The 26,585-nt window shown below is 50.3% G+C and overlaps 1 protein-coding gene across 2 annotated transcripts; it reads left to right on the top strand.

The window, feature by feature from the left end:
- On the top strand, nucleotides 1-26,372 carry LOC117967039 (protein timeless homolog). Of its 2 annotated transcripts, none has more exons than XM_059013284.1 (30): nucleotides 1-207; nucleotides 943-1,066; nucleotides 1,373-1,526; nucleotides 3,133-3,247; nucleotides 4,032-4,094; nucleotides 4,857-4,958; nucleotides 5,113-5,268; nucleotides 5,417-5,550; nucleotides 6,767-6,854; nucleotides 7,688-7,864; nucleotides 8,146-8,363; nucleotides 9,012-9,115; nucleotides 9,934-10,103; nucleotides 10,437-10,568; nucleotides 10,781-10,932; nucleotides 13,426-13,523; nucleotides 13,669-13,783; nucleotides 14,068-14,272; nucleotides 14,364-14,515; nucleotides 14,753-14,838; nucleotides 15,719-15,842; nucleotides 16,260-16,348; nucleotides 16,932-17,080; nucleotides 17,655-17,856; nucleotides 20,019-20,087; nucleotides 20,387-20,505; nucleotides 20,892-21,180; nucleotides 23,887-23,965; nucleotides 24,365-24,438; nucleotides 25,057-26,372. In XM_059013284.1, exons 2-30 carry the CDS (start codon nucleotides 985-987, stop codon nucleotides 25,179-25,181), a joined length of 3,822 nt encoding a protein of 1,273 aa, XP_058869267.1. In that variant the 5' UTR covers nucleotides 1-207; nucleotides 943-984; the 3' UTR covers nucleotides 25,182-26,372. The 2 variants fall into 2 exon arrangements, with proteins under 2 accessions (XP_058869267.1, XP_058869268.1); XM_059013285.1 differs by having other exon boundaries at nucleotides 23,893-23,965.
- The last annotated feature ends 213 nt before the right edge of the window (nucleotides 26,373-26,585 follow it).

Below are 26,585 nucleotides of genomic sequence, written 5' to 3' on the forward strand. Positions count from 1 at the left end.
TATGACGTCACCGCTGTTTTTCCTGTGCTTTGTTTTGGCGCGAGATAGTTGAGTTTTGGTTTTCAGAAAAAGAAGAGCAGCCGGCTCGCTCTGTAGCGGAGCAAAATACAGAGCTGCAATCAAATTATACCGTGTCAAGAAACAACCCGAGCAGAGTCTGGTGAGGGTGCACATAGTGTACAGGCAGGAACTTCAGATTTGACTAAGGTTTGTTAAGAAGTTAAGCAATATATATAGGTCTTGCAAATCGTGATGCAGTAAAAGTCCGGTACGGTGACGCTTTGAGAGTCCATGCTTCATGATATTAATAATATGCTATGTATGCATTGTAATGCGTGTGTGTGTTTTATAGTTGGCTACTGTAGAATTATGACTGAGTTGCTTACTGGCGCGTTTTCATTGTTAGAAACACACTATCACTCTACTACTAAATGATCTCGCTCTATAAGATGCACACCTTATAAAAAAAACATAGAAAAAACACATTGTATTTATAAGATAGGCTGATCAAATGACCAATTCATAATAATAATAAGGAGACAGTCTTTTCGCCCGGCCCATGTCAATGAGTGCCGGCGGGCTCACGCATTGAATCAGTTTACGCTGTGCGTGGTTGTTTTCACGTTGGCGCTGCAGCAGGTCCAGACGCTCACGTGCTCCCTCCAGCTGTTTGGCAGAACCGAATTTATTATCGATGAACACGGTCCGGTTCTGACCACTCAAGTGTTGCTAGCGTAGCCCTGCAGCATCACGCCACGTACCGTACGGCGGCTGCAAGTTCTGACGCGCACTGTGTTGTCATGTAATCGCTCCACTGCGTTTGTGGGACACACTGCTATTTAACATTTAAACAGTTATCTGTTCATAGCAAGAGTTAGCAAATCAAAAACGAGCCGCCCCCAGTGGCTCTGTGTGTGTGTAACCCTGCCTCTCCTGTTTCAGTTTGCACCCCTGTCAGGACTGTAATTTCTGGACTTGTACACGATGAACTGTGAGCTTTTAGCAACCTGCAATGGCTTAGGATATCTGGAGGAAGACACGTACCACCGCGAGCCAGACTGTCTGGGTGAGTGAGATGCTAATCTGACAGCACTGGAACCAGTTCTTCATTGAATAGTTCTTAGCCGCTTGTGGCATCACTAGAATGCTTTTTCTGGTCCACTTAAACCACCTGCACTAAAAATAATTTCATCAGTCCGACCTGTTTTGCACTTTTAGCTTCACGTTTAAGTGGGGTGCTACTTAGGGTTTATTCAGTGGAACAGTATGATGGACAGGGTTTTCTCACTAGAGTATGTGACCCTGTATCAGTGCTTCAGTGTGTTAAACAGACTGAAACCCTAAAGCGTGTTCGCTGTGCTTCCCCCTGCAGAGAGCGTGAAGGATCTGATCCGATACCTGCGCCATGAGGACGACACGAGAGACATCCGGCAGCAGCTGGGAGCTGGGCAGATCCTGCAGAACGACCTGCTGCCCCTCGTCATACAGCACCACCAGGAGGGGGCGCTGTTTGACGCCTGCATCCGGTACCCGCACTGCACAGTCTGGGTTTGCAGTCAGTGTTTCTGTGTTCCCTTGCTCCAATTCCAGATATTATCATGCCTTTACCTGGCTGCTCTGAGCTTGTCTGGAGAAACATACTGAGAGTAGGGCTGACAGAGCTGAAATCATGATGTGAATGGAGAGACAGGGCTGAAATCATTCTGTGAATGGAGGGGCAGAGCTGAAATCATGCTGTGAATGGAGAGACAGAGCTGAAATCATGCTGTGAATGGAGAGACATAGATGAAATCATGCTGTGAATGGAGGGGGCAGAGCTGAAATCATCCTGTGAATGGAGGGGCAGAGCTGAAATCATTCTGTGAATGGAGGGGCAGAGCTGAAATCATTCTGTGAATGGAGCGACAGAGCTGAAATCATTCTGTGAATGGAGGGGCAGAGCTGAAATCATGATGTGAATGGAGGGGCAGAGCTGAAATCATTCTGTGAATGGAGGGGCAGAGTTGAAATCATTCTGTGAATGGAGGGGCAGAGCTGAAATCATGCTGTGAATGGAGGGGGCAGAGCTGAAATCATGCTGTGAATGGAGAGACAGAGCTGAAATCATGCTGTGAATGGAGAGACAGAGCTGAAATCATGCTGTGAATGGAGAGACATAGATGAAATCATGCTGTGAATGGAGAGACAGAGCTGAAATCATGCTGTGAATGGAGACAGAGCTGAAATCATGCTGTGAATGGAGAGGATAGAGCTGAAATCATGCTGTGAATGGGGAGGACAGAGCTGAAATCATGCTGTGAATGGAGAGACAGAGATGAAATCATGCTGTGAATGGAGAGGATAGAGCTGAAATCATGCTGTGAATGGGGAGGACAGAGCTGAAATCATGCTGTGAATGGAGAGACAGAGCTGAAATCATGCTGTGAATGGAGAGGACAGAGCTGAAATCATGCTGTGAATGGAGAGGACAGAGCTGAAATCATGCTGTGAATGGAGACAGAGCTGAAATCATGCTGTGAATGGAGAGACAGAGCTGAAATCATGCTGTGAATGGAGAGGACAGAGCTGAAATCATGCTGTGACTGGAGGGGGCAGAGCTGAAATCATGCTGTGAATGGAGTGACAGAGATGAAATCATGCTGTGAATGGAGGGGGCAGAGCTGAAATCATGCTGTGAATTGAGAGACAGAGCTGAAATCATGCTGTGAATGGAGAGACAGAGCTGAAATCATGCTGTGAATGGAGGGAGGAAGGCTGTTCAGTCCCAGCATGTAGGAGTCTCCAGACAAGCTCAGAGCAGGTAGAGGCAGATACAGAGAACAACTCCATATCAGAGAAACAGAACCACTAACATAGCAAGGAACATTTTAAACAAGCCAGTACAATGGACGCATGTTTCTTAAAGGGGATCTATTCAGTCTGAAGACCCTTAGGGAGATGCAAGGCATGGAACACATGCTGTAATCCTGTCCCATGACTTCCTGTCCTCACTGTGTCTTGTATACAGTGTCAATGCAGAATCATTGGGCATCTATCAATGGAATGGCTTACAGCACTGAGAGTCCGATTTCTGGGCTCCTGGTAGCCATGGTAACCAGTTATTGACTTGATCCTCTCTCCTGTTCGGCCCAGGCTAATGGTGAATCTTACCCAGCCGGCCCGGCTCTGTTTCGGGAAGGTCCCGGATGATCCCGCCTTCCGACATCACTTCCTGCAGGTGGAGTCCTCTCTGCAGGCCTATAAGGAGGTGAGTCTGAGTACTTCCTGTGACATCATTTAATACACTTGAAACTAGAGAGTCCCACTGTGATCCTAACATGAACCAGCATGTGAGGGACAGCGTGTTTTAAATATGAAGAGAGCAGTTCATTTATTACTGCAGCTGTCATTTCCAGCACCAACTGGACAGGTAGTCATGCTAACACTAAATGCATCAGTCAGCAACAGGCTGCTTCAAGACAGGGAGCTCCTTATTCAAGTTCAGGCCTCTCTCATTCTCTTAGATTGAAACTGTTTTAGGTCCCTGAGGGTCTCCACTGGTAAAGGCATGTCTGCGTGGTGTGCAGGGTGAGTCACACAGTCAGGGGAGCTAGGGGTCCCCGAGGGTCTCCCCTGGTAAAGGCATGGCCGTGTGGTGTGCAGGGTGAGTCACACAGGCAGGGGAGCGCAGGGGTCCCCGAGGGTCTCCCCTGGTAAAGGCACGGCCGCGTGGTGTGCAGGGTGAGTCACACAGTCAGCGGAGCGCAGGGGTCCCCGAGGGTCTCCCCTGGTAAAGGCACGGCCGCATGGTGTGCAGGGTGAGTCACAAAGTCAGGGGAGCACAGGGGTCCCTGAGGGTCTCCCCTGGTAAAGGCACGGCCGCATGGTGTGCAGGGTGAGTCACACAGTCGGGAGTGCAGGGGTCACCGAGGGTCTCCCCTGGTAAACGCACGGCCGCGTGGTGTGCAGGGTGAGTCACAAAGTCAGGGGATCGCAGTCGCTGTGTTTGGGGTTGCTGGATGCTGATTGAGTATCTGTGTCTGTTTTCTCAGGCCTTTGCTAATGAGAAGGTGTTTGGGGTGCTCAGCGAGAAACTCTACACCCTGCTACAGCTGGTGAGTTAACCCTTTATCACGAAGGCTACAATATTGTCATGTGGTAGTGAATTTGAATAAAGTCAAAACTGCAGCACGTCATGCACTGAAAATCCAGATCTGCGAGTATCTGTAAGTTGTTTGGTTGCGTATGCAGCACGCAGCATTTCCGTGTAGCTGTGTAGATCAGCGAATGAGGTTTGAAGCTGAGCGATGCAAGCATGTGAATGAGTGGAGTGGAAGGTTATGGGGTGAAAAAATAACGACAGAAGTGCAAGCTAAGTGTCAAATATCAGAAGTGAAAAATATGTGTCCTCTAAAATAACATTTAAACTGGCCCGTAGTCAAAAGCAATAGTCTTTATATTATTGGGTTTGGTGTGCTATTTAAAAACTCTTGTGTATGTTGGTGTAGCTAAACCTACATTATTTGGTGACCTTTCCGTGAATTCTTGTTGTTTTTTGCTGCACCTTGCTCATGAAATGTACAAAAAATGACCGTGCCAAATTCATAGGCTTAGTTGTCACCCATAATTAAAACACTGAACAGTGCTGAATCTGGAAAGATAAAGACACTTTATACAGTCAATCACAGACCTTTCCACTGTAAGTCTTTCTCGATCTCTTTGAAATGTTTGTCTCTGATGTATGAAGTGTTTATTGTTTCTGATGTAACCCTTTACTCGCCAGTGCTTTGAACCCCGTCTCTGGGGCTGCAGTTCAGAGTCGATCACAGAGCTTGTATGACATTGGCGTGCCCTAAGCGTGTTGTTCCTGTGTGCAGGACTGGGAACAGAGGCAGGAGGAAGATAACTTGCTGATCGAGAGGATCCTGCTGCTGGTCAGGAATGTGCTGCATGTGCCAGCGGACCCCAGCGAAGAGAAGGTGAGAGAGGAGCTGAATTATTCGCTGTGTTTAAGAAGCTTTGCTCTGCAGCTAGGCCCAAAAGTTTGGCACCCCCCTCTATATAGAATGAACACATTTTGCTTCATAAAGTCGAATGAAACTTGCTGAATAATGGCTGCCTGTCTGTCTGCAGAGCCTGGATGATGATGCCAGCCTGCATGACAAGCTGCTCTGGGCGATCCACATGAGTGGCATGGACGACCTCATCAAGTTCCTAGCCAGCTCCCCGAGCGAGCACCAGTGGAGCATGCACATCCTGGAGGTGATCTCACTGCTGTTCAGAGAGCAGGTGAGGGGCGAGGCAGGGGCTGGGGATGGGGAGCAGGGACTAGGGGAGAGTGTGGCTCTCGTGGTTAGAGCTGAGGGACTGGGAGGGAGGCAGTGTGTGTTAGTCGTGTGAGTGGAGGGTCAGTAATGTTCACTGGTCTGTGTCTCAGACTCCGGAGCAGCTGGCCAGCACTGGGCAGGCGCGCTCGGCTCGTGAGAAGGACAAGGACTCTCAGGAGCTGGAGATCCTGAGACAGAGAGAGCTGGCTGAGAAGAGGAGCCGCTCCCTGCACCGAGGCAACAGGTACCCAGGCACTGAGCAGCACAGACACCGGGCTGCGTGCTTCATACCGCACACACCACTGAGCAGCACAGACACCGGGCTGCACGCTTCATACCGCACACACCACTGAGCAGCACAGACACCGGGCTGCACGCTTCATACCGCACACACCACTGAGCAGCACAGACACCGGGCTGCACGCTTCATACCGCACACACCACTGAGCAGCGCAGACACCGGGCTGCACGCTTCATACCGCACACACCACTGAGCAGCACAGACACCGGGCTGCACGCTTCATACCGCACACACCACTGAGCAGCACAGACACCGGGCTGCACGCTTCATACCGCACACCACTGAGCAGCACAGACACCGGGCTGCACGCTTCATACCGCACACACCACTGAGCAGCACAGACACCGGGCTGCACGCTTCATACCGCACACACCACTGAGCAGCACAGACACCGGGCTGCACGCTTCATACCGCACACACCACTGAGCAGCACAGACACCGGGCTGCACGCTTCATACCGCACACACCACTGAGCAGCACAGACACCGGGCTGCACGCTTCATACCGCACACACCACTGAGCAGCACAGACACCGGGCTGCACGCTTCATACCGCACACACCACTGAGCAGCACAGACACCGGGCTGCGTGCTTCATACCGCACACACCACTGAGCAGCACAGACACCGGGCTGCACGCTTCATACCGCACACACCACTGAGCAGCACAGACACCGGGCTGCACGCTTCATACCGCACACACCACTGAGCAGCACAGACACCGGGCTGCACGCTTCATACCGCACACACCACTGAGCAGCACAGACACCGGGCTGCGTGCTTCATACCGCACACACCACTGAGCAGCACAGACACCGGGCTGCGCGCTTCATACCGCACACACCACTGAGCTGCATCAAACACAGCTCCCAGCAAACCTACCGGCATTAGATTGAAGGAGGTCTGACCCAGACACACAGATTAAAAGCCACATCAAACTCGTTCCAGCTTTACACGGCCAAATAAAAATAGAGCATAGCTTTAAAAACCGATCTGTATTCTCTAAATACAAGTGAAAATAACCACCATTCCCTCCCTCTCCCTCTCTCTCTCTCACTCTTGCTCGCTCTCTCTCTCTCCCTCTCTCCCCCTCTCCCTCTCTCTCCTCCTCTCTTCCCCCCTTTCCTTCTCTCTCTCGCCCCCTCTCTCCCCCCTCTCAGGCACTCCCGGTTTGGTGGCTCCTACGTTGTCCAGGGGTTGAAGTCAATCGGAGACAATGATGTCATTTACCACAGGGGCCTGCACACTGTGAGTGTGCTGCACTTCCATTGAGTACAGTCACAGGGCTCGCTGGCAGGGGGTTCCTCCATTGAGTACAGTCACAGGGCTCGCTGGCAGGGGGTTCTTCCATTGAGTACAGTCACAGGGCTCGCTGGCAGGGGGTTCCTCCATTGAGTACAGTCACAGGGCTCGCTGGCAGGGGGTTCTTCCATTGAGTACAGTCACAGGGCTCGCTGGCAGGGGGTTCTTCCATTGAGTACAGTCACAGGGCTCGCTGGCAGGGGGTTCTTCCATTGAGTACAGTCACAGGGCTCGCTGGCAGGGGGTTCTTCCATTGAGTACAGTCACAGGGCTCGCTGGCAGGGGGTTCCTCCATTGAGTACAGTCACAGGGCTCGCTGGCAGGGGGTTCTTGCTGTGTTTGCTGCTGTACTTCACCATTTATTGGGTTTCAAACTACAGCTGTGGCCAAACATTTTGCATCACCTAGAAATTTAGGGTTAGACATTACAAAAAAAACTATATGAACATAATTTTGATCTTTTTTTAACATCATGTAGTCAAAGAAACTACAAAATGATATCGCAGAGGTCTACTGGAAGCCATAATAGTAGTCCAGTATTTCATGTTAGATTTCGAAATGTCACATTTTTCAATTGTCAGTATTTCATTAAGTATATGGAAAACTACAATATTTTACACGTAACATTATTCAGCAGGTGAAGCAAAACTTTTGGCCATAGCTGTACAAATCACCAGTGGATTGATGCTTCTATTAGGATTCACAGAGCAGGCATTCACTGGGGCCCGGCCCCCCGTCGCGCTGCATTTCCAACGCCTGTGTTTGTGTTTCCGCTGCAGTTCAAGGACTACAGCCACGACTGTGGGAAAGCAGTGCGGAGAGTTCCTAAGAGACGGCAGGCAGCGCGGGAGAGCGAGGGCAAGCGCCGCTCCGCCCTCAACGTGAGGCTCTTCCTGAAGGAGTTCTGCACCGACTTTCTGCAGAACTGCTACAACAGCCTCATGTACCAGGTCAAGGTGAGACCGAGAGAGAGAGAGAGAGAGAGACCGAGAGAGAGAGACCCCTGTGTGTGTGTGTGTGTGTGTGAGAGAGAGAGAGCCCTGTGTGTGTGTGTGTGAGAGAGAGAGAGCCCTGTGTGTGTGTGTGTGTGTGTGTGTGTGAGAGAGAGAGAGAGCCCTGTGTGTGTGTGTGTGTGTGTGTGAGAGAGACCCCTGTGTGTGTGTGTGTGTGAGAGAGAGCCCTGGTCTCTGCTCTGTGTGGATGTGAGATGTGAGCGCCGTCTCTCTCTCCCCTGCAGGACGGACTGATCAGAGAGAGGGCTCAGCAGCATGATGAGACCTACTACCTGTGGGCTGTGTCCTTCTTCATGGGCTTCAACCGCAGCCTCCGCTTCCAGCCCGAGCTGGTGTCCGAGACCGTGTCCATCCGCACCTTCCACTACATCGAGCAGAACCTGACCAACTACTACGAGATGATGGTGACCGACCGCAGGGAGGCCTCCGCCTGGGCCCGCAGGTCAGGGGGGAGCGGGGAGGGGGAGCGGGGAGGGGGAGCGGGGTCCACCCCAGGAGAGGCTTGCTGACTGCTTGTATCTTGCACAGCGTGTAATAGATTGTTATAATATTTATAAGGGGGTTGTCTGGTAAAGGCACGACTGCGTGGTGTGCAGGGTGACAAGTTGCTAATGTTCACTGGGGATTCCAGAGGGAGAGCATTGGGGTTAGGGAGGCAAAACTGTTTCTCCTGACTACAGAGGACGCTACTGGTCAGGCGCCCATTCTAAACTGGGGAGAAAATCAGGGGTAAAATAATTGGGCACTCCTAAATTGATTTAAAAAAAAAAACAGATATATACAGTATAGCTCATATCTTAATTTGATGTCATTGTCATTTCTGAAGTGTAAATTTGCTGTACTTTTGCAGTTAAATGAATGTTAATCCATGACATCAGCACAGTCTAGAAAAGAGACTGCTTTGTCCTGTTAACTGTTCAATACTTTGTGTGTATTAGTATTATAATAGACATCATTTCACACAGTTTGACATACAATAAGAGACTTGCGGTGTCTTGTCCGTAAGGACTATTACAAGTGGACAGTTTGTCTCTAAGGCCTCTTGCCTTGTTTCCAGTTAGCTGATGTGTCCACCCCCCTTCCCTCCCAGAATGCACCTGGCTCTGAAGGCGTACCAGGAGCTGCTGATGACGGTGAACGAGATGGACCGCTCGAAAGACGAGAACATCCGAGAGAGCGCCAGGGTGATCAAGAGTAAGAACTCCACACTGCAGCATTGCACAGGATCAGTACAGAGCATCCACACTGACACTGCACAGCCCTGAACACACAGGATCAATACAGAGCATCCACACTGACACTGCACACACAGGATCAATACAGATCATCCACACTGACACCGCACAGCCCTGAACACACAGGATCAATACAGAGCATCCACACTGACACTGCACAGCCCTGAACACACAGGATCAATACAGAGCAGCCACACTGACACTGCACACACAGGATCAATACAGAGCATCCACACTGACACTGCACAGCCATGAACACACAGGATCAATACAGAGCATCCACACTGACACTGCACACACAGGATCAATACAGAGCATCCACACTGACACTGCACAGCCATGAACACACAGGATCAATACTGAGCATCCACACTGACACTGAACACACAGGATCAGTACAGAGCATCCACACTGACACTGAACACACAGGATCAATACAGAGCATCCACACTGACACTGCACACACAGGATCAATACAGAGCATCCACACTGACACTGCACACCTCTTTAGTCGTCCATAATGATCTCATTGAAGACATTGGGAAAGACTTGTAGTTGAAACGTTTATCATTGGATTTACAAAGTTTCTTTTAGTATTTCTAAAAACAAAATTTGTAGAAGTGAATATGCGAGCACTTTGGCTGGGCAAAAGGACCATGAATCCAACGCAAGCGATCTTGCCCCCGTATAATATGAATCCTGTTGTAATAACAGGAAGAATCACACGGCTCCTCTGGGAGGGATGTTGAACCCGTGTGTGGTCCTCTCTGTGTGCAGGTAACATCTTCTACCTGATGGAGTTCCGGGAGATCTTCCTGGCTCTGCTGCGCAGGTTCGATGAGACCCGGCAGCCACGCTCCTTCCTGCAGGACCTGGTGGAGACCACTCACCTGTTCCTGCGCATGCTGGAACGCTTCTGCAAGGGCCGCAACCACCTCCTCGTGCAGGTAGGGGGCGCCAGAGGAGGGCGCAGAGATAGTGGATAGAGAAAAAAAAAAAAGAATTTGAAAAATATTTTGTCCATGATCTGTAATTGTGTTCCCCTGCGCAAGTACCAAAGTTCAGAACTGCCTTGGCTGTGTTGGAAAGCTGCAGAATGCCCTGTGCAGTGATTCCTTCCACAGCTGCACAGCTACACTGCAAATGGAAATGCAGAACAGGGAAGATGAATGCAGTCATTTCAATAAGGAGAACCTTTTAAAATGGATTTTGTAGCACAGCAGACCTTGCTCTGTTCAGAAACACGCTAATGTCAGGCTGTCTGTCTCTCCTCCTAACAGAAGAAGAAGGTGCATAAGAGGAGGAAGTCCAAGTCGAAGAAGAGACAGGGAGCGCACAAGGAGAGCTCCCCCGAAGCCCTGGAGGAGGCATGGCAGGCTGTGTCTCAAGAGCTGCGGGCCATTGGCTCAAAGGTAGCGTCCTTTATTAACCCTTCACTGCTCCGGGTGTTCCCATGCCCAGTTAATGCCTGTTTTCTCAATGCCAAATATACTGGACAATGGGCAGCACCAGAGAACTCCTCTCAGCAGCAAACCAGTGAGCTGATCCTGGATATGAAAACAACACCTTTATAAAGACAATTCCAGTGTGTTAGTAATCGGGGCTCTGTGTGTCTCTCCCGCAGTTGTCAGAGTCGGTGGTAGAGGGCGCTGTCCCGTTTGATGCAGCCTCAGAGGTTCCACTTGAAGATCAGAGAGCAGAGGCCATGGTGCGCATACAGGACATTCTACTGGCCAAGCAGGGTCCGGAGGCGCTGGGGCTGCTGAGAGCTGCACGGTGAGAGAGGGGGAGAGGAGCATGAGCCACTGCAGAGAGAGGGGGAGGGGGGGTACATGAGCCACTGCAGAGAGAGGGACATGAGCCACTGCAGAGAGAGGGGGAGGGGGTGGGCATGAGCCACTACAGAGAGAGGGGGAGGGGGTGGGCATGAGCCACTACAGAGAGAGGGGGAGGGGGTGGGCATGAACCACTGCAGAGAGAGGGGGAGGGGGTGGGCATGAGCCACTGCAGAGAGAGGGACATGTGCCACTGCAGAGAGAGGGGGAGGGGGGGCATGAGCCACTGCAGAGAGAGGGACATGAACCACTGCAGAGAGAGGGGGAGAGGGACATGAGCCACTGCAGAGAGAGGGGGAGGGGGTGGGCATGAGCCACTGCAGAGAGAGGGGGAGGGGGTGGGCATGAGCCACTGCAGAGAGAGGGGGAGGGGGTGGGCATGAGCCACTGCAGAGAGAGGGGCATGAGCCACTACAGAGAGAGGGACATGAGCCACTGCAGAGAGAGGGGGAGGGGGGGGCATGAGCCACTGCAGAGAGAGGGGGAGGTGGGGGTACATGAGTCACTGCAGAGAGAGGGGGAGGGGGTGGGCATGAGCCACTGCAGAGAGAGGGGGAGGGGGGCATGAGCCACTGCAGAGAGAGGGGGAGGGGGTGGGCATGAGCCACTGCAGAGAGAGGGGGAGGGGGGGCATGAGCCACTGCAGAGAGAGGGGGAGGGGGTGGGCATGAGCCACTGCAGAGAGAGGGGGAGGGGGGGCATGAGCCACTGCAGAGAGAGGGGGAGGGGGTGGGCATGAGCCACTGCAGAGAGAGGGGGAGGGGGTGGGCATGAGCCACTGCAGAGAGAGGGGCATGAGCCACTACAGAGAGAGGGGGAGGGGGGGCATGAGCCACTGCAGAGAGAGGGGGAGGGGGGGTACATGAGTCACTGCAGAGAGAGGGGGAGGGGGTGGGCATGAGCCACTGCAGAGAGAGGGGGAGGGGGTGGGCATGAGCCACTGCAGAGAGAGGGGGAGGGGGTGGGCATGAGCCACTACAGAGAGAGAGGGAGGGGGTGGGCATGAGTCACTGCAGAGAGAGGGGGAGGGGGTGGGCATGAGCCACTGCAGAGAGAGGGGGAGGGGGTGGGCATGAGCCACTGCAGAGAGAGGGGGAGGGGGGGCATGAGCCACTGCAGAGAGAGGGGGAGGGGGTGGGCATGAGCCACTGCAGAGAGAGGGGGAGGGGGTGGGCATGAGCCACTGCAGAGAGAGGAGAGGGGGGGCATGAGCCACTGCAGAAAGGGGGAGGGGAGGGGGTACATGAGTCACTGCAGAGAGGGAGGGGGGGCATGAGTCACTGCAGAGAGAGGGGGAGGGGGGGTACATGAGTCACTGCAGAGAGAGAGGGAGGGGAGGGGGTACATGAGTCACTGCAGAGAGAGGGAGGGGAGGGGGTACATGAGTCACTGCAGAGAGAGGGAGGGGAGGGGGTACATGAGTCACTGCAGAGAGAGGGAGGGGAGGGGGTACATGAGTCACTGCAGAGAGAGGGAGGGGAGGGGGTACATGAGTCACTGCAGAGAGAGGGAGGGGAGGGGGTACATGAGTCACTGCAGAGAGAGAGGGAGGGGAGGGGGTACATGAGTCACTGCAGAGAGAGGGAGGGGAGGGGGTACATGAGTCACTGCAGAGAGAGAGGGAGGGGAGGGGGTACATGAGTCACTGCAGAGAGAGGGAGGGAAGGGGTACATGATTCACTGCAGAGAGAGGGAGGGGAGGGGGTACATGAGTCACTGCAGAGAGGGAGGGGGGGCATGAGTCACTGCAGAGAGAGGGGGGGGTACATGAGTCACTACAGAAACAACCTGGGGCTGTCACCTGGCAAAGTGGCGTGGCTGGCTCTGTGAATCGCAGCACTGCTTATTAAACATTGTATGCCAGGCCTGGGGTCAATTACAGTTACTGCAGCGTTGCACAGTTACACTGAAAAGTAACAAACAGCTCCACACACTAACATGTTTACTCTGTTTATTCTACCAGGCAGTAATCACAGGTACAAACACACAAACATACTGCAGGACTTTTATTGTTTCAAACACACGGTCACTAAAAGTGGTTTGAAACACAATGAGAATGTTGGCTGTGTGTAAAACACAACATGGTGCTGTGAATGATGCAGCGTGGAAAGGTGTGTGATTGAAATGTAACTGATCAGTTACATGGCACAATTACTATTGCAACTCCAGTTATGCAGGTGTGCTAATGTTCAACTACACTGGGATTGCAATCAATTACAGATGACACAGCTCTGATTGGAGTTGAGCCCAGGTTTGCTCATTCTGCTGCATTGGCTTTACATGTTTCTCCCTGAAGCTTGTTAAATGGGATCCTTCAAGAGAGCCACAAAGTGCTTCCAGTTCCTGTTGCTTTGCTGCCTTGTTCTGTGTGTAATGATAATGCAGGTGCCAGCATGGTATACTGAACTGGCACACTGTCTCTTCCCATTGGCAGGGAGGTGTGGCCAGAGGGGGACGTGTTTGGAGCACCTGACCTGGAGCAGGAGGAGGAGCTTGAACTCCTGAAGCAGATCCTATTCGCCAACCTGCCCAGTAAGAACGAATTCCTGAGGGCAGTCTTTACAAAGCGTTTGGCGCCATCTTGTGACTGCATATTGAAACTGCACTACTTCTCAGGAAGTGCATTTTGAAGGTAAGCTTTGCTGGCTGACAGCGTCTCTCTCTGATTGGTTGTCAGGGTCAACCGCCCCTGAGCCCGAGGAGGAAGAGGCGGGAGAGGAGGCGGAGGAAGAGGAGCTAGAGTCTGTGCGTGTCTCGGAGACGGAATTCAACTTCCTCGACTATATAAAGAGGTGAATGACACTCAACTGCACTGCAAGGGGTTCCTGTTAACAGGAGCCTTAAATACAACTTCAGATAAGCAGGAAAACCCTTTGTGAACACAGCTGAAGGCAGGAGCTCACATTCTTGTCTGTTTGCGGCTTGTCCTCCAGGGGGCGGTAGCTCACCTCCGCTGTGGAGCTCCGGGGTGTAAAGAGGCGATTGATTTGGGGATCGGAGGATGCACACTGACCTTCAGCTCTCCTGAGCCAATCCCTAACCCTTGTACTGTCCCCGCCCCTTCGTTTAACACCAGGTTTGCCAACGCGAACATCTTGAAGCCCTACATCCAGCTGCTGAAGAGCTACCACCAGAACAGCAGCCACACCAACCACTGCATCGTGCGCATGCTGCACCGCATAGCCTACGACCTCAAGATGGAGCCCCTGCTCTTCCAGCTGTCCGTCTTCTGTGTGTTCAACAGGATCCTGGGAGACCCGGCCGCCGCGGCAGCATACAAGGTGAGGAGAGCTCAGCAGCCCCGACACGGCCCCGCACCGTCTCTGCTCTTTCTCTCTCTTCTCTGACGGCTGTGTTTTGTGTGCCCTGCAGGAGCTGGTGACCTTCGCCAAGTTCGTGCTGAGCCGCTTCTTCACCCTGGCGACGCGGAACGACAAGGCGTACGTGGAGCTGCTGTTCTGGAAGAACGTGGGGACGGTGAGAGAGATGACCGAGGGGTACCGCAAACCAGGAGAGGAGGACAGGTGAGCAGCGAGTGTCCAGGTGCAAAAGTGAATGATTTTTTTAATGGCATTTTCATTTTAATTTGTGAACTTAAAATTGGTGAATGTCTCTTGTACATATAGAAAGTACAATGCATGGAACAGAAGAGTTCATAATGAATTGTTCTGATCAGAGACTGGGTGCAGCAGCAGTAACATGTTTTGTTAGTATGTTGTCTGCCTGGTTCCTCACAGTCCTCTCTCTGTCTCTCTGTGTAGCGATGGCTCGAAAAAGCGAGTGACGTGGACAGAGGAGGAGGAGGAGGAACTGAGACAGCTCTACATGCAGCACTGCAAGGCTGAGGGTACGAGACCACCGCCCGGCCCCCATTCGCTAACCCTGTGAATCCTGTCTTCAGCAAAGACAGGCTGGCTTCAATCTCTCCTTACGAAGCAAAACTCAAAGCACTGTGCTGTGTGTATACCAAGTGCAACGTATGCACAAGAAAGTTATGTTTAAAACTACATTAAGCAGCTGAATTCAGAGAGTTGCTTTCCTTTGACCAAGTTCTGCACCTGCTTTGCAGCGCAGTGTCATTTAGAGCAGTGTGATTCTGTTGTTTTGGATTTGAATGATTGCACATGGTGAATATGCTAGTAGATTTGTAAATCATGCATGTGTCTGTGTCATTCCCTCCCTCTGCTCTCTCTCTTCTCTGACCCTGTGTCTCTCCCTCTCTCCTCTGACCCTGTGTGTCTCTCTCTCTCCCTCTCTCCTCTGACCCCATGTCTCTCTCTCCTCTGACCCCGTGTCTCTCCCTCTCTCTCTCTCTCCTCTGACCCCCGTGTCTCTCTCTCTCACTCTCTCTCTCTCTCTCCTGACCTTGTATCTCTTTCTGTCCTCTGACCCCGTGTCTCTCTCTCTCTCTCTCTCTCTCTCTCCTCTGACCCCGTGTCTCTCTCTCTCTCTCCTCTGACCCTGTGTCTCTCCCTCTCTCTCTCTCTCTCCTCTGACCCCGTGTCTCTCCCTCTCTTGCTCTCTCTCTCCTCTGACCCTGTGTCTCTCTCACTCTCTCTCTCTCTCCTGACCCTGTATCTCTCTTTCTGTCCTCTGACCCCATGTCTCTCTCCCTCTCTCTCTCTCTCTCCTCTGACCCTGTATCTCTCTCTCCTCTGACCCCGTGTCTCTCTCCCTCTCTCTCTCTCTCACTCTCCTCTGACCCCGTGTCTCTCCCTCTCTCTCAGACGCTGATGTGATTGAGAGCCTGCTCCCTCGCCTGCAGAACCCTAACCGCACGCGCCGTCAGGTAGCCAATCACCTGGTCCAGATGGGACTGGTGCACAGCATCAAGGACCTGAAGAAGGAGAGGTCAGTAGAGTGTCCAAGCCGCTGACCAGCCTGACCGTGCTGCTGAGATCGGAGTCGTGCGCAGTGCTGCCATGTGACACACACAGCTCTCATGATTACATGTTACCGTTTTATTTAAAATTGCAGTGAGCTGGTTCTGCTATTTACGATATTAAACACTAAATATTTACACACCACTGGAACATTTTTTGATGTGTCGGATGTTTTGTTTGCTGTCTGAAATAAAAAAAATAAACTTAAAAAAAAAATGGTGAAAAAAAAAAGGCTAACCTTACCTGTACAGGGGCTAAGCACAGCTTTACAGAGGAGAGCCACGATCCTGAGAATGAAGTGGATGTCAGCGCAGGAGTCGTGTGTTCAGAGATGCGGCACAGCGGTGGTGTTCTCAATACTGAGTCTCTCTCTCTGTGTCTCTAGGAAGGGCAAAGGCACCCGCATTGTGCTGTGGACAGAGGAGCAGGAGCTGGAGCTGCAGACTCTCTTTGAGGAGTTCAAAGACACTGCTGGTAATTATTATTATTATTATTATTATTATTATTATTATTATTATTATTATTAGTTTATTTAGCAGACGCCTTTATCCAAGGCGACTTACAGAGACTAGGGTGTGTGAACTATGCATCAGCTGCAGTGTCACTTACAATTACGTCTCACCCGAAAGACGGAGCACAAGGAGGTTAAGTGACTTGCTCAGGGTCAGGTGGGATTTGAACCGGGGACCTCCTGTTTACAAGCCCTTTTCTTTAACCACTGGACCACATAGCCTCCTCACTATAACCACTGGACCACACAGCCTGTGGATATTGTGCCATTTCAAGATCCTAATGCACTTCTGCACCACGCAGCTCGCCATCTAATAATGAATTCTTACAAGCTAATGCTACTCTCACTACTGACCCAGCTGCAGTCACAAACCTACAAGTCAGCAGTTTGATCTCTACTGTGGATCGGAGGATGCCCACCGACCTTCAGTTCTTCTTGGTTAGGGAAAATAACTGCGTGTCGAAAATGATGCATGTGATTATTAGCAGGGATTTCCTCTGGTGCCCAGCGAGTGTGTAAGATGCAGTGGCGTGTGCTTTGTTTCAGATGTCCTGGGGAGCATCATGAAGCTCATCACTGCGAAGCGCTCCAAGCCTCGCCTGGTGGAGAAGCTGCTCAGTATGGGGCTGGTCTCCGATCGCAAGGAGCTCTACAAGAAACCCAGACGCAGGGCGGCCGGCAAGCCCTCCGGCATGGTACCCCTCTCCTTTCAGTTCAGAGGTTAACCTTGTAAAGACCAACACTGACTCCTTCGCATTACACTGATGGAGCCGCTAGCAGAAAAGCTTCCTAAAATAAAACGGGCATGCATCAAGAGAACGTGTATCTTTATTTTAATCAGTAGGTTCACATGCACTAATGTATGCGTCATATAAGTCTGGGTGGTATTCCTCATATTGTGTTTAATTCATATAGAATTTGCTATTCTTCCAAGAATTTCCATGCAACTATGGTAGGATGCTAGATACTAAGCACTAGGCAATTACCATGCAAGGGAAGAAAGCCCATGAAATTCAGTGTGCATGCATCTTCTTAAGGGAGGATTTCACCAGAATGCTACATACTGCAAAATGGACTCCTGGTATTCTGCATATACCATGGCATAGTTACAGGTGCAGTGTTCAGTTGATACGCAGTCTCTGTTGTGCATCAGTGTTACACAGCATGTGTAGTACTGATTGCAATTCATTAACATGCTGCTTGAGTGTCAGGATCAGGAAATCAGCCATTTCTCCGTCCGTCACACTCTCAAACTTCTCTAACTTCCAGACGGAAGAGGAGTTCTTCACTGAGCTGGGGGCCGAACCTCACGAGGAATTATCAGAGGAGGAGGAGGAGGAGGAGGAGGAGAGTGAGAGCGAAGGAGAGGAAAGCAAGCAGAAGAGAGAGAGAGCCAGGGGGGAGGGCAGGAGAAGAGCAGGATGGGCAGACAGCAGCGTGCAGAAAATGGTGCACAAACTGAGACAGGAAGGTAAGCGCGCGCACACACACACACACCAGTGTTTCTGAGGACAATGCATTGACTCTCAGAGTGTAGATTTCTTCTTCTCCAGAGGGGCATGGATCACCACAGTCATGCATTGTTTTTTCTTTTTGAATGAAGGGACGTTGCTCTGTAGTTTCGGTAGGTTTTCCTTCCTTCTGGTAGAAAGACTACTTCTGTTATAGACAGTAATGTGTAATAGTTTGAAAGGGGCTTGTGTGATTCTCTGGATTAGGACTCCAATTCATATTTAACTAAGCCCTGGTGCCCCTCCTGTCAAAAGGGTCTGTCTATCACTAAATAATGTATTGACTTTTATTTAATTTATGAATCGATTCAAATTTCAAATGACTGTTCTTGCTGGTTTGCTGACACTACTTGCTTGGCTTTAAGTACATTTACTGCAGATTTATGTAGAATCTATTTTTTGTCTACTTAAACATGTTTAATAGATGCACAGGGGGCAGTGTTTAATAGATGCACAGGGGCAGTGTTTAATAGATGCACAGGGGGCAGTGTTTAATAGATGCACAGGGGCAGTGTTTAATAGATGCACAGGGGGGCAGTGTTTAATAGATGCACAGGGGGCAGTGTTTAATAGATGCACAGGGGGCAGTGTTTAATAGATGCACAGGGGGCAGTGTTTAATAGATGCACAGGGGGCAGTGTTTAATAGATGCACAGGGGGCAGTGTTTAATAGATGCACAGGGGGCAGTGTTTAATAGATGCACAGGGGGCAGTGTTTAATAGATGCACGGGGGGCAGTGTTTAATAGATGCACAGGGGGCAGTGTTTAATAGATGCACAGGGGGCAGTGTTTAATAGATGCACAGGAGGCAGTGTTTAATAGATGCACAGGGGCAGTGTTTAATAGATGCACAGGGGGCAGTGTTTAATAGATGCACGGGGGCAGTGTTTAATAGATGCACAGGGGGCAGTGTTTAATAGATGCACAGGGGCAGTGTTTAATAGATGCACAGGGGCAGTGTTTAATAGATGCACAGGGGCAGTGTTTAATAGATGCACAGGGGGCAGTGTTTAATAGATGCACAGGGGGCAGTGTTTAATAGATGCACCGGGGGCAGTGTTTAATAGATGCACCGGGGGCAGTGTTTAATAGATGCACCGGGGGCAGTGTTTAATAGATGCACCGGGGGCAGTGTTTAATAGATGCACCGGGGGCAGTGTTTAATAGATGCACCGGGGGCAGTGTTTAATAGATGCACCGGGGGCAGTGTTTAATAGATGCACCGGGGGCAGTGTTTAATAGATGCACAGGGGGCAGTGTTTAATAGATGCACAGGAGGCAGTGTTTAATAGATGCACAGGGGGCAGTGTTTAATAGATGCACGGGGGCAGTGTTTAATAGATGCACAGGGGCAGTGTTTAATAGATGCACAGGGGGCAGTGTTTAATAGATGCACAGGGGGGCAGTGTTTAATAGATGCACAGGGGGCAGTGTTTAATAGATGCACAGGGGGCAGTGTTTAATAGATGCACAGGGGGCAGTGTTTAATAGATGCACAGGGGGCAGTGTTTAATAGATGCACAGGGGGCAGTGTTTAATAGATGCACAGGGGGCAGTGTTTAATAGATGCACGGGGGCAGTGTTTAATAGATGCACAGGGGGCAGTGTTTAATAGATGCACGGGGGCAGTGTTTAATAGATGCACAGGGGGCAGTGTTTAATAGATGCACAGGGGGCAGTGTTTAATAGATGCACAGGGGGCAGTGTTTAATAGATGCACAGGGGGCAGTGTTTAATAGATGCACAGGGGCAGTGTTTAATAGATGCACAGGGGCAGTGTTTAATAGATGCACAGGGGGCAGTGTTTAATAGATGCATGGGGGGCAGTGTTTAATAGATGCACAGGGGCAGTGTTTAATAGATGCACAGGGTGATATTTAATGTGTTCAGGGTTTTAAATGATTCGTTGTGAAGTCAGTCATTGCCCCTCAGATTGCCATTCTGAGCTGCACCACTGATCATGTGACTTCCGGTTTCTGTGATCCGCTAACGCTTCTCTGTTCCACTAGCCCACTGTTAGGTTCCATGTCTGCTCTCTGGTATTTAAACTTGAACACAGATCAGGAATTGCATTTTTTGACTCCCTATTTTAAAGGCAAATGTATCCTGTGTTTCTCCCAGGGGTCTCCAGTCCCTTGCTGTGGCTTCAACACTGTCTGAACAGGACTGCTGCTGACAGAGAGGAGGATGGTAAGCAGTCACTCTGTGCACAACAATCAAACAGATACTGATCAGAACTTCTAAATGAAACCCATCGTAGCTAACGATATTAAAATATTTTTCATGTAGATCAATAGTTAGAGACACTACATGCACATCCGTTCGCTCTCTTCATCTCAGATGTGCTTAGAAACATGGATTTCATTTTATATCTGGTACTAGGTTCAAGAACTCTGTTTGCATGCCTTGCTTTCTGATAGTCTTGCACTTCCTTGGTCACTTGGAAAGAAATTGTCCACACAGTGCTGTGTTTGTTGATTCGGATGCAGGTCAGGCTCAGCCCGTGCCCCTGGTGCCCCTCACAGAGGACAATGAAGACGCCATGGAGAACAAGCACTTCCAGAGACTGCTCAAGAAACTGGGCATCCGGGCACCAGCCAATGAGCAGGTAGGGTTAGACTGGGGCTCGGAACCAGCCAATGAGCAGGTAGGGTTAGACTGGGGCTCAGAACCAGCCAACGAGCAGGTAGGGTTAGACTGGGGCTCAGAACCAGCCAATGAGCAGGTAGGGTTAGACTGGGGCTCAGAACCAGAAAATGAGCAGGTAGGGTTAGACTGGGGCTCAGAACCAGCCAATCAGCAGGGAGAGTCAGACTGGGGCTCAGAACCAGCCAATCAGCAGGGAGAGTCAGACTGGGGCTCAGAACCAGCCAATCAGCAGGGAGAGTCATACTCGGGCTCAGAAGCAGCCAATGAGCAGGGAGGATTAGACTGGGCATCTGACCACCTCTGTGTGATTAGTGGATTAACCCAGCTCTCATGCCTGGTTTTCAGGAATCCTTCTGGAGAATCCCAGCCAAGCTCACCCCTGCCCAGCTGCGGGTCTGTGCCTCGTCCCTGTGTGTGAGTGAGGAGGCTCCCCCAGGGGGCTCCGAGGAAGAGGGGGCTCCCCCGGGGGGCTCCGAGGAAGAGGGGGCTCCCCCGGGGGGCTCCTCCGAGGAAGAGGGGGCTCCCCCGGGGGGCTCTGAGGAGGAGGAGCAAGGGGCGGAGGAGCAGAGGGCCGGAGCTCTGAGAGCGCTGCTTCTCGCTCGCAAGAGGAAACGGCCCCACCCCGACGCTACAGGTAACAACCCGCTGTCCTCTTCAGAATCGGGGGTTGGTGCCACGAGGAACTAAATCCACAAGCCTTGGTTTAGTGTAGCCAGAACACCCCTGCAAACAGGAATCCCATTGTACAGAAAACTGCTTTCTGAAGCTGGTTTACTGGAAGAGACTCCCTAGAGTAAAGACATTGAAAATACTTCTAGTCAAAACATTGTCAATGAAGTGTCTGTTAGACTCTACAGAGATACCAGCTTCATCCAGAACTAGAAGACTCTCAATAGTGCTGAATTTAGTAACACTACAATAAACTTCAGTGAGTCTTTCTCAATGGCTTCTACAGCTAGGGTCAAAGGTTTTGCATCGCCCTATAGAATGAAATAATTTTGCTTAGTCGAATGAAACTTGCTGAATAATGTAGTTGTAGTTTTCCATATACTGACAACAAATTGAAAAATGTGACATTTTAAAAATCTAACATGAAATACTGTACTACAGTTGTGGTTTCCAGTACACTTGCAATATAATTTAGCACATTTTTTTGGTTACATGAGTCAATTTGAATTTAAGACACGCTCATATTTAAGATGCAGTCCAAATTTACCACCCAAATAAAACATCAAATAAGTCTGCATTTTCAAAGACACAACCTCAATTACGCTGTTGTATCGTACAAAACTGACATGAAACAGTGTTGTTGTAGATTAACCACAGAGCTTGTTTATTGTGCTGCACACTGTATAATACTTCAGATGGCGTCTCTGTCGTACACACACCACCACTCACTCCACGCCATCGCACATCCTGGCAACACGAGCACGACTCGACACTCCACGCCATCGCACATCCTGACAACACAAGCACGACTCGACACTCCACGCCATCGCACATCCTGACAACACAAGCACGACTCGACACTCCACGCCATCGCACATCCTGACAACACGAGCACGACTCGACACTCCACGCCATCGCACATCCTGGCAACACGAGCACGACTCGACACTCCACGCCATCGCACATCCTGACAACACGAGCACGACTCGACACTCCACGCCATCGCACATCCTGACAACACGAGCACGACTCGACACTCCACGCCATCGCACATCCTGACAACACGAGCACGACTCGACACTCCACGCCATCGCACATCCTGGCAACACGAGCACGACTCGACACTCCACGCCATCGCACATCCTGGCAACACGAGCACGACTCGACACTCCACGCCATCGCACATCCTGGCAACACGAGCACGACTCGACACTCCACGCCATCGCACATCCTGACAACACGAGCACGACTCGACACTCCACGCCATCGCACATCCTGGCAACACGAGCACGACTCGACACTCCACGCCATCGCACATCCTGACAACACGAGCACGACTCGACACTCCACGCCATCGCACATCCTGACAACACGAGCACGACTCGACACTCCACGCCATCGCACATCCTGGCAACACGAGCACGACTCGACACTCCACGCCATCGCACATCCTGACAACACGAGCACGACTCGACACTCCACGCCATCGCACATCCTGACAACACGAGCACGACTCGACACTCCACGCCATCGCACATCCTGACAACACGAGCACGACTCGACACTCCACGCCATCGCACATCCTGGCAACACGAGCACGACTCGACACTCCACGCCATCGCACATCCTGACAACACGAGCACGACTCGACACTCCACGCCATCGCACATCCTGACAACACGAGCACGACTCGACACTCCACGCCATCGCACATCCTGACAACACGAGCACGACTCGACACTCCACGCCATCGCACATCCTGACAACACGAGCACGACTCGACACTCCACGCCATCGCACATCCTGACAACACGAGCGCGACTCGACACTCCACGCCATCGCACATCCTGACAACACGAGCACGACTCGACACTCCACGCCATCGCACATCCTGACAACACGAGCACGACTCGACACTCCACGCCATCGCACATCCTGCAAACACGAGCACGACTCGACACTCCACGCCATCGCACATCCTGCAAACACGAGCACGACTCGACACTCCACGCCATCGCGCATCCTGACAACACGAGCACGACTCGACACTCCACGCCATCGCACATCCTGACAGCACGACTCGACACTCCACGCCATCGCACATCCTGACAACACGAGCACGACTCGACACTCCACGCCATCGCGCATCCTGACAACACGAGCACGACTCGACACTCCACGCCATCGCACATCCTGACAGCACGACTCGACACTCCACGCCATCGCACATCCTGACAACACGAGCACGACTCGACACTCCACGCCATCGCACATCCTGACAACACGAGCACGACTCGACACTCCACGCCATCGCACATCCTGACAACACGAGCACGACTCGACACGGGGTTCTGATCAGCATTTCCAATCTGTCCAAGCTGGTACTGTTAGAAACGCTGAAATTGTAAATGTTTCTCTTGGAATTGCTGAGCAAGCTTGGTTTGTTTTTTCTCAGCAGCAAGTCACGTTGGTGCTGCTCGTGTATTTGGGCAGACTCCTTTGTTGTCTTTTTCCGGCAGTCAGTCAGCTCATTCTCATTGGCAACGTGAAAAGATGTACCTGTGATCAAAATAATTCAGTTAAACAGGGTTCATCCAAAATGTACAGCAAAGACAAGGTGATGCTGCGATGGCTGCCTTCTCTCACTGTCCTGTCCTGTCCTGTCTCTTAGGCACAGAGATGGAGTCCCCTGCACAGCCAGTGAAACCAGCCCTGGACTCGGAGTCTGAATCAGACAGTGAAACCAGCAGGTACGACTTCAAACACTGCAGGGATGGGAATAGGACTCCTATTGCACAGCAGTTTCACCCATTCCAGGTTTTACTGCGAGCTTGATTAGCCACAGTGTAGAGGTAACAACCTCAGGTGTGTCTTATTAAACTCATAGTAAATAATATTGAATTACAATATAAACCTATAAAACACATTTCGTAAACGAGCTTTATTAAATATAACTTTTACACACTTCTTTGTAAGCGATGAGGATCTGATAGCACTGTTGTTGAAACCACAGATAAAAGTTATGAAAATCTAACACCCCATCCAAAATCTGTGCCTGCTTTCTTTAAGATCAACCAGATTGTAAAATGGTTAAACACTCCTCTTTCCATGTGTGTGGGATAATCTCGATGTCTTTCACCCCCAAACAGAGAGCCTGAGAGGAGAGCCGCCAGAAAGCAAGCGTCTAAGCGGAGTCGAGTTCTGGATAGCGATGAAGAGGAAGGTAAAGGAGGAGTTAAACCAGCAGCACTGAGGCTGGCCTGACTCCACACACCCTGCCTCAAGATGGCTTCACATGTACCTGCATGGACCTCTCAGAACTACATTTCCCATCACCCTCCTGCTCAGGAGGATGATGGGGGTCCATGCGGGTACATGTGAAGACATCTTGAGGAAGGGAATGCAATTTAAAAGTTAAAAAATGTAAATAAATAAATAAATAAAATACACACACCTTATGTAAACAGTTGTAGCAACACATGGGAGCATGTAACACAGTGAAATAAAAAGGTCCTTATGCACCCTTTAAGTTGAATGAAAAACGTTTGAACTAGAAGACTTTCTCAATGCATTCTTGTCTAAGTGGTTGTTGAACTTGTTTGATGTTTAGTAGTTTTGGAAGGATGTAGTTTTCCTGTTTTAGTAATTAAACAGGATTTGGGACACTGCAATTTTAAACATTTCAATGGTAAATGAATCCATAATATCCTGTTTTGCGACTTAAAACAACTACACACAAAATCAGTTTTATTTTCTTGAGAATGTGTGTGATAGTTTAGACTGTTAATCAATTAAATGTAGATTTACAGGCACAGTTTTAACCTCCTCCTTGTGCCAGCAGAGGAGGGCTCTGGAAAGTCATCGGCGATGGATTTGGGGGGACGGGACCCCGATTCAGACGCGGAGGAGAGAACGGCGCCGGCCAAACGCAGACGCCACAGAATCGAGGATGACGATGAAGATTAAACGCTGAAGAAATAGTCCAAACCCAGAGGAGCACAAAAATACAATATTTCAAATAGGCTCATCGTACACCCGCTTGTGGGAGGAGACTGTTACCGCTCCTCATTGCTATGGTTACCGAGCCCTTTAGTGTGATTTTCTCCAGGCACCAAAAAAGAATGCAAGTGCACCAATCCGCTTGTAGCTCACACCTGAATCGCCCAATGTCTGTACAGTGGGAGGGACCTGGAAAATATAAGGATCCTGTTCTGGGCTGGTTTGCGATTAGCTCTGATTTGTGCCTCTGTTTGGGAGCTGTGGGATCAGTGTTAACTCCCATGATGTTGAAATAGAAATATGTACCTTTGATTTATTTTTACAATATAAAGAAATTGCGAGTTTTTTTTGGGTACCCCAGTCAACGTGCCTGGTTCACTTTAACAGCCTCTGTATACAGTGACCCCTGTAGTTCTTAAGGGATCAGCGATCACCGTTCTGTTTTTTGTATGACTCAAGCTCGTTCACAGATCCGATTGGTTGATCTGCTTTGGGGTAAAGATGACCCGTGTAGAGGAGTAGACAGCATAGCTAGTTTTAGTGTGACGTCATTTCCATCCGATACTATCTGACAAAGACAGAGGGCTGCATCACATCAATATCAGGGTGTACTATAGATTATACACAAGCAAGGAAGAACGTTTTGGCCTCTCAGTACATTTCAGGCAGTGTTTGTTTGAGTGAATATTTAGCCCTGCGACTCTTTCATTTACACAGAAAGTAGCAGCAGCAACGTGACATTCAGGAGCTGAAGTGGGGAAGACTATACCACTCCTGCTGCTGTGTACAATTACGATAAATACATTGCAAGCCATCCTTTTACAGAAGCTAGACAAGCTTGTGGAAATGCTGATTTCGTAATAGTAATTGTATAATATAGGGCTGTGTGTTTAACATGCTGAAGTGCTGATGCAGAGTAAGTTCACCAGCTTTACATGGTTTGCATTCACAGAGAAGAGAAGCTGATGAGCTCCCACCCCCACTGAGTGTTACCCCCAATATTTACCTGCAAAACTAGAATATGTTTTAAAATGTTATTGTTAATTACTGTTGATGTAGATTTTAAAAAGTACCGTTGTTTTAGTTTTGAATTCACGTTCCTGTTTAAAATGTGAGTGTGTACGTGAATACAATCAATAAAACTTGTGAACGCCACAATCTTGTGATTTGAATGTGTGCAGAACCAGTGATAAGAGTTTTAAAGGAGTGATTGTCAAGACTTTAAAAATCAGTTTCACTTCACTCTTTTTCTCCAGCAACCAGCTTCTCTGTGTCCCAGCATACCTCCCTCTGTGTCCCAGCCTCTCTGTGTCCCAGCCTCTCTCTCTGTGTCCCAGCCTCTGTGTCCCAGCCTCTCTCTCTGTGTCCCAG

The sequence above is a fragment of the Acipenser ruthenus genome, chromosome 45 (assembly GCF_902713425.1).
Source record: "Acipenser ruthenus chromosome 45, fAciRut3.2 maternal haplotype, whole genome shotgun sequence".
Lineage (NCBI taxonomy): Eukaryota > Metazoa > Chordata > Actinopteri > Acipenseriformes > Acipenseridae > Acipenser > Acipenser ruthenus.

Excerpts from the sequence above, each read along its gene's own strand:
- LOC117967039 (XM_059013284.1), top strand. The coding sequence starts at position 985 with ATGAACTGTGAGCTTTTAGCAACCTGCAATGGCTTAGGATATCTGGAG. Across the intron at positions 4,959-5,112 it reads CGGACCCCAGCGAAGAGAAG|AGCCTGGATGATGATGCCAG; the intron begins GTGAGAGAGGAG and ends GTCTGTCTGCAG. Across the intron at positions 8,364-9,011 it reads GCCTCCGCCTGGGCCCGCAG|AATGCACCTGGCTCTGAAGG; the intron begins GTCAGGGGGGAG and ends CTTCCCTCCCAG.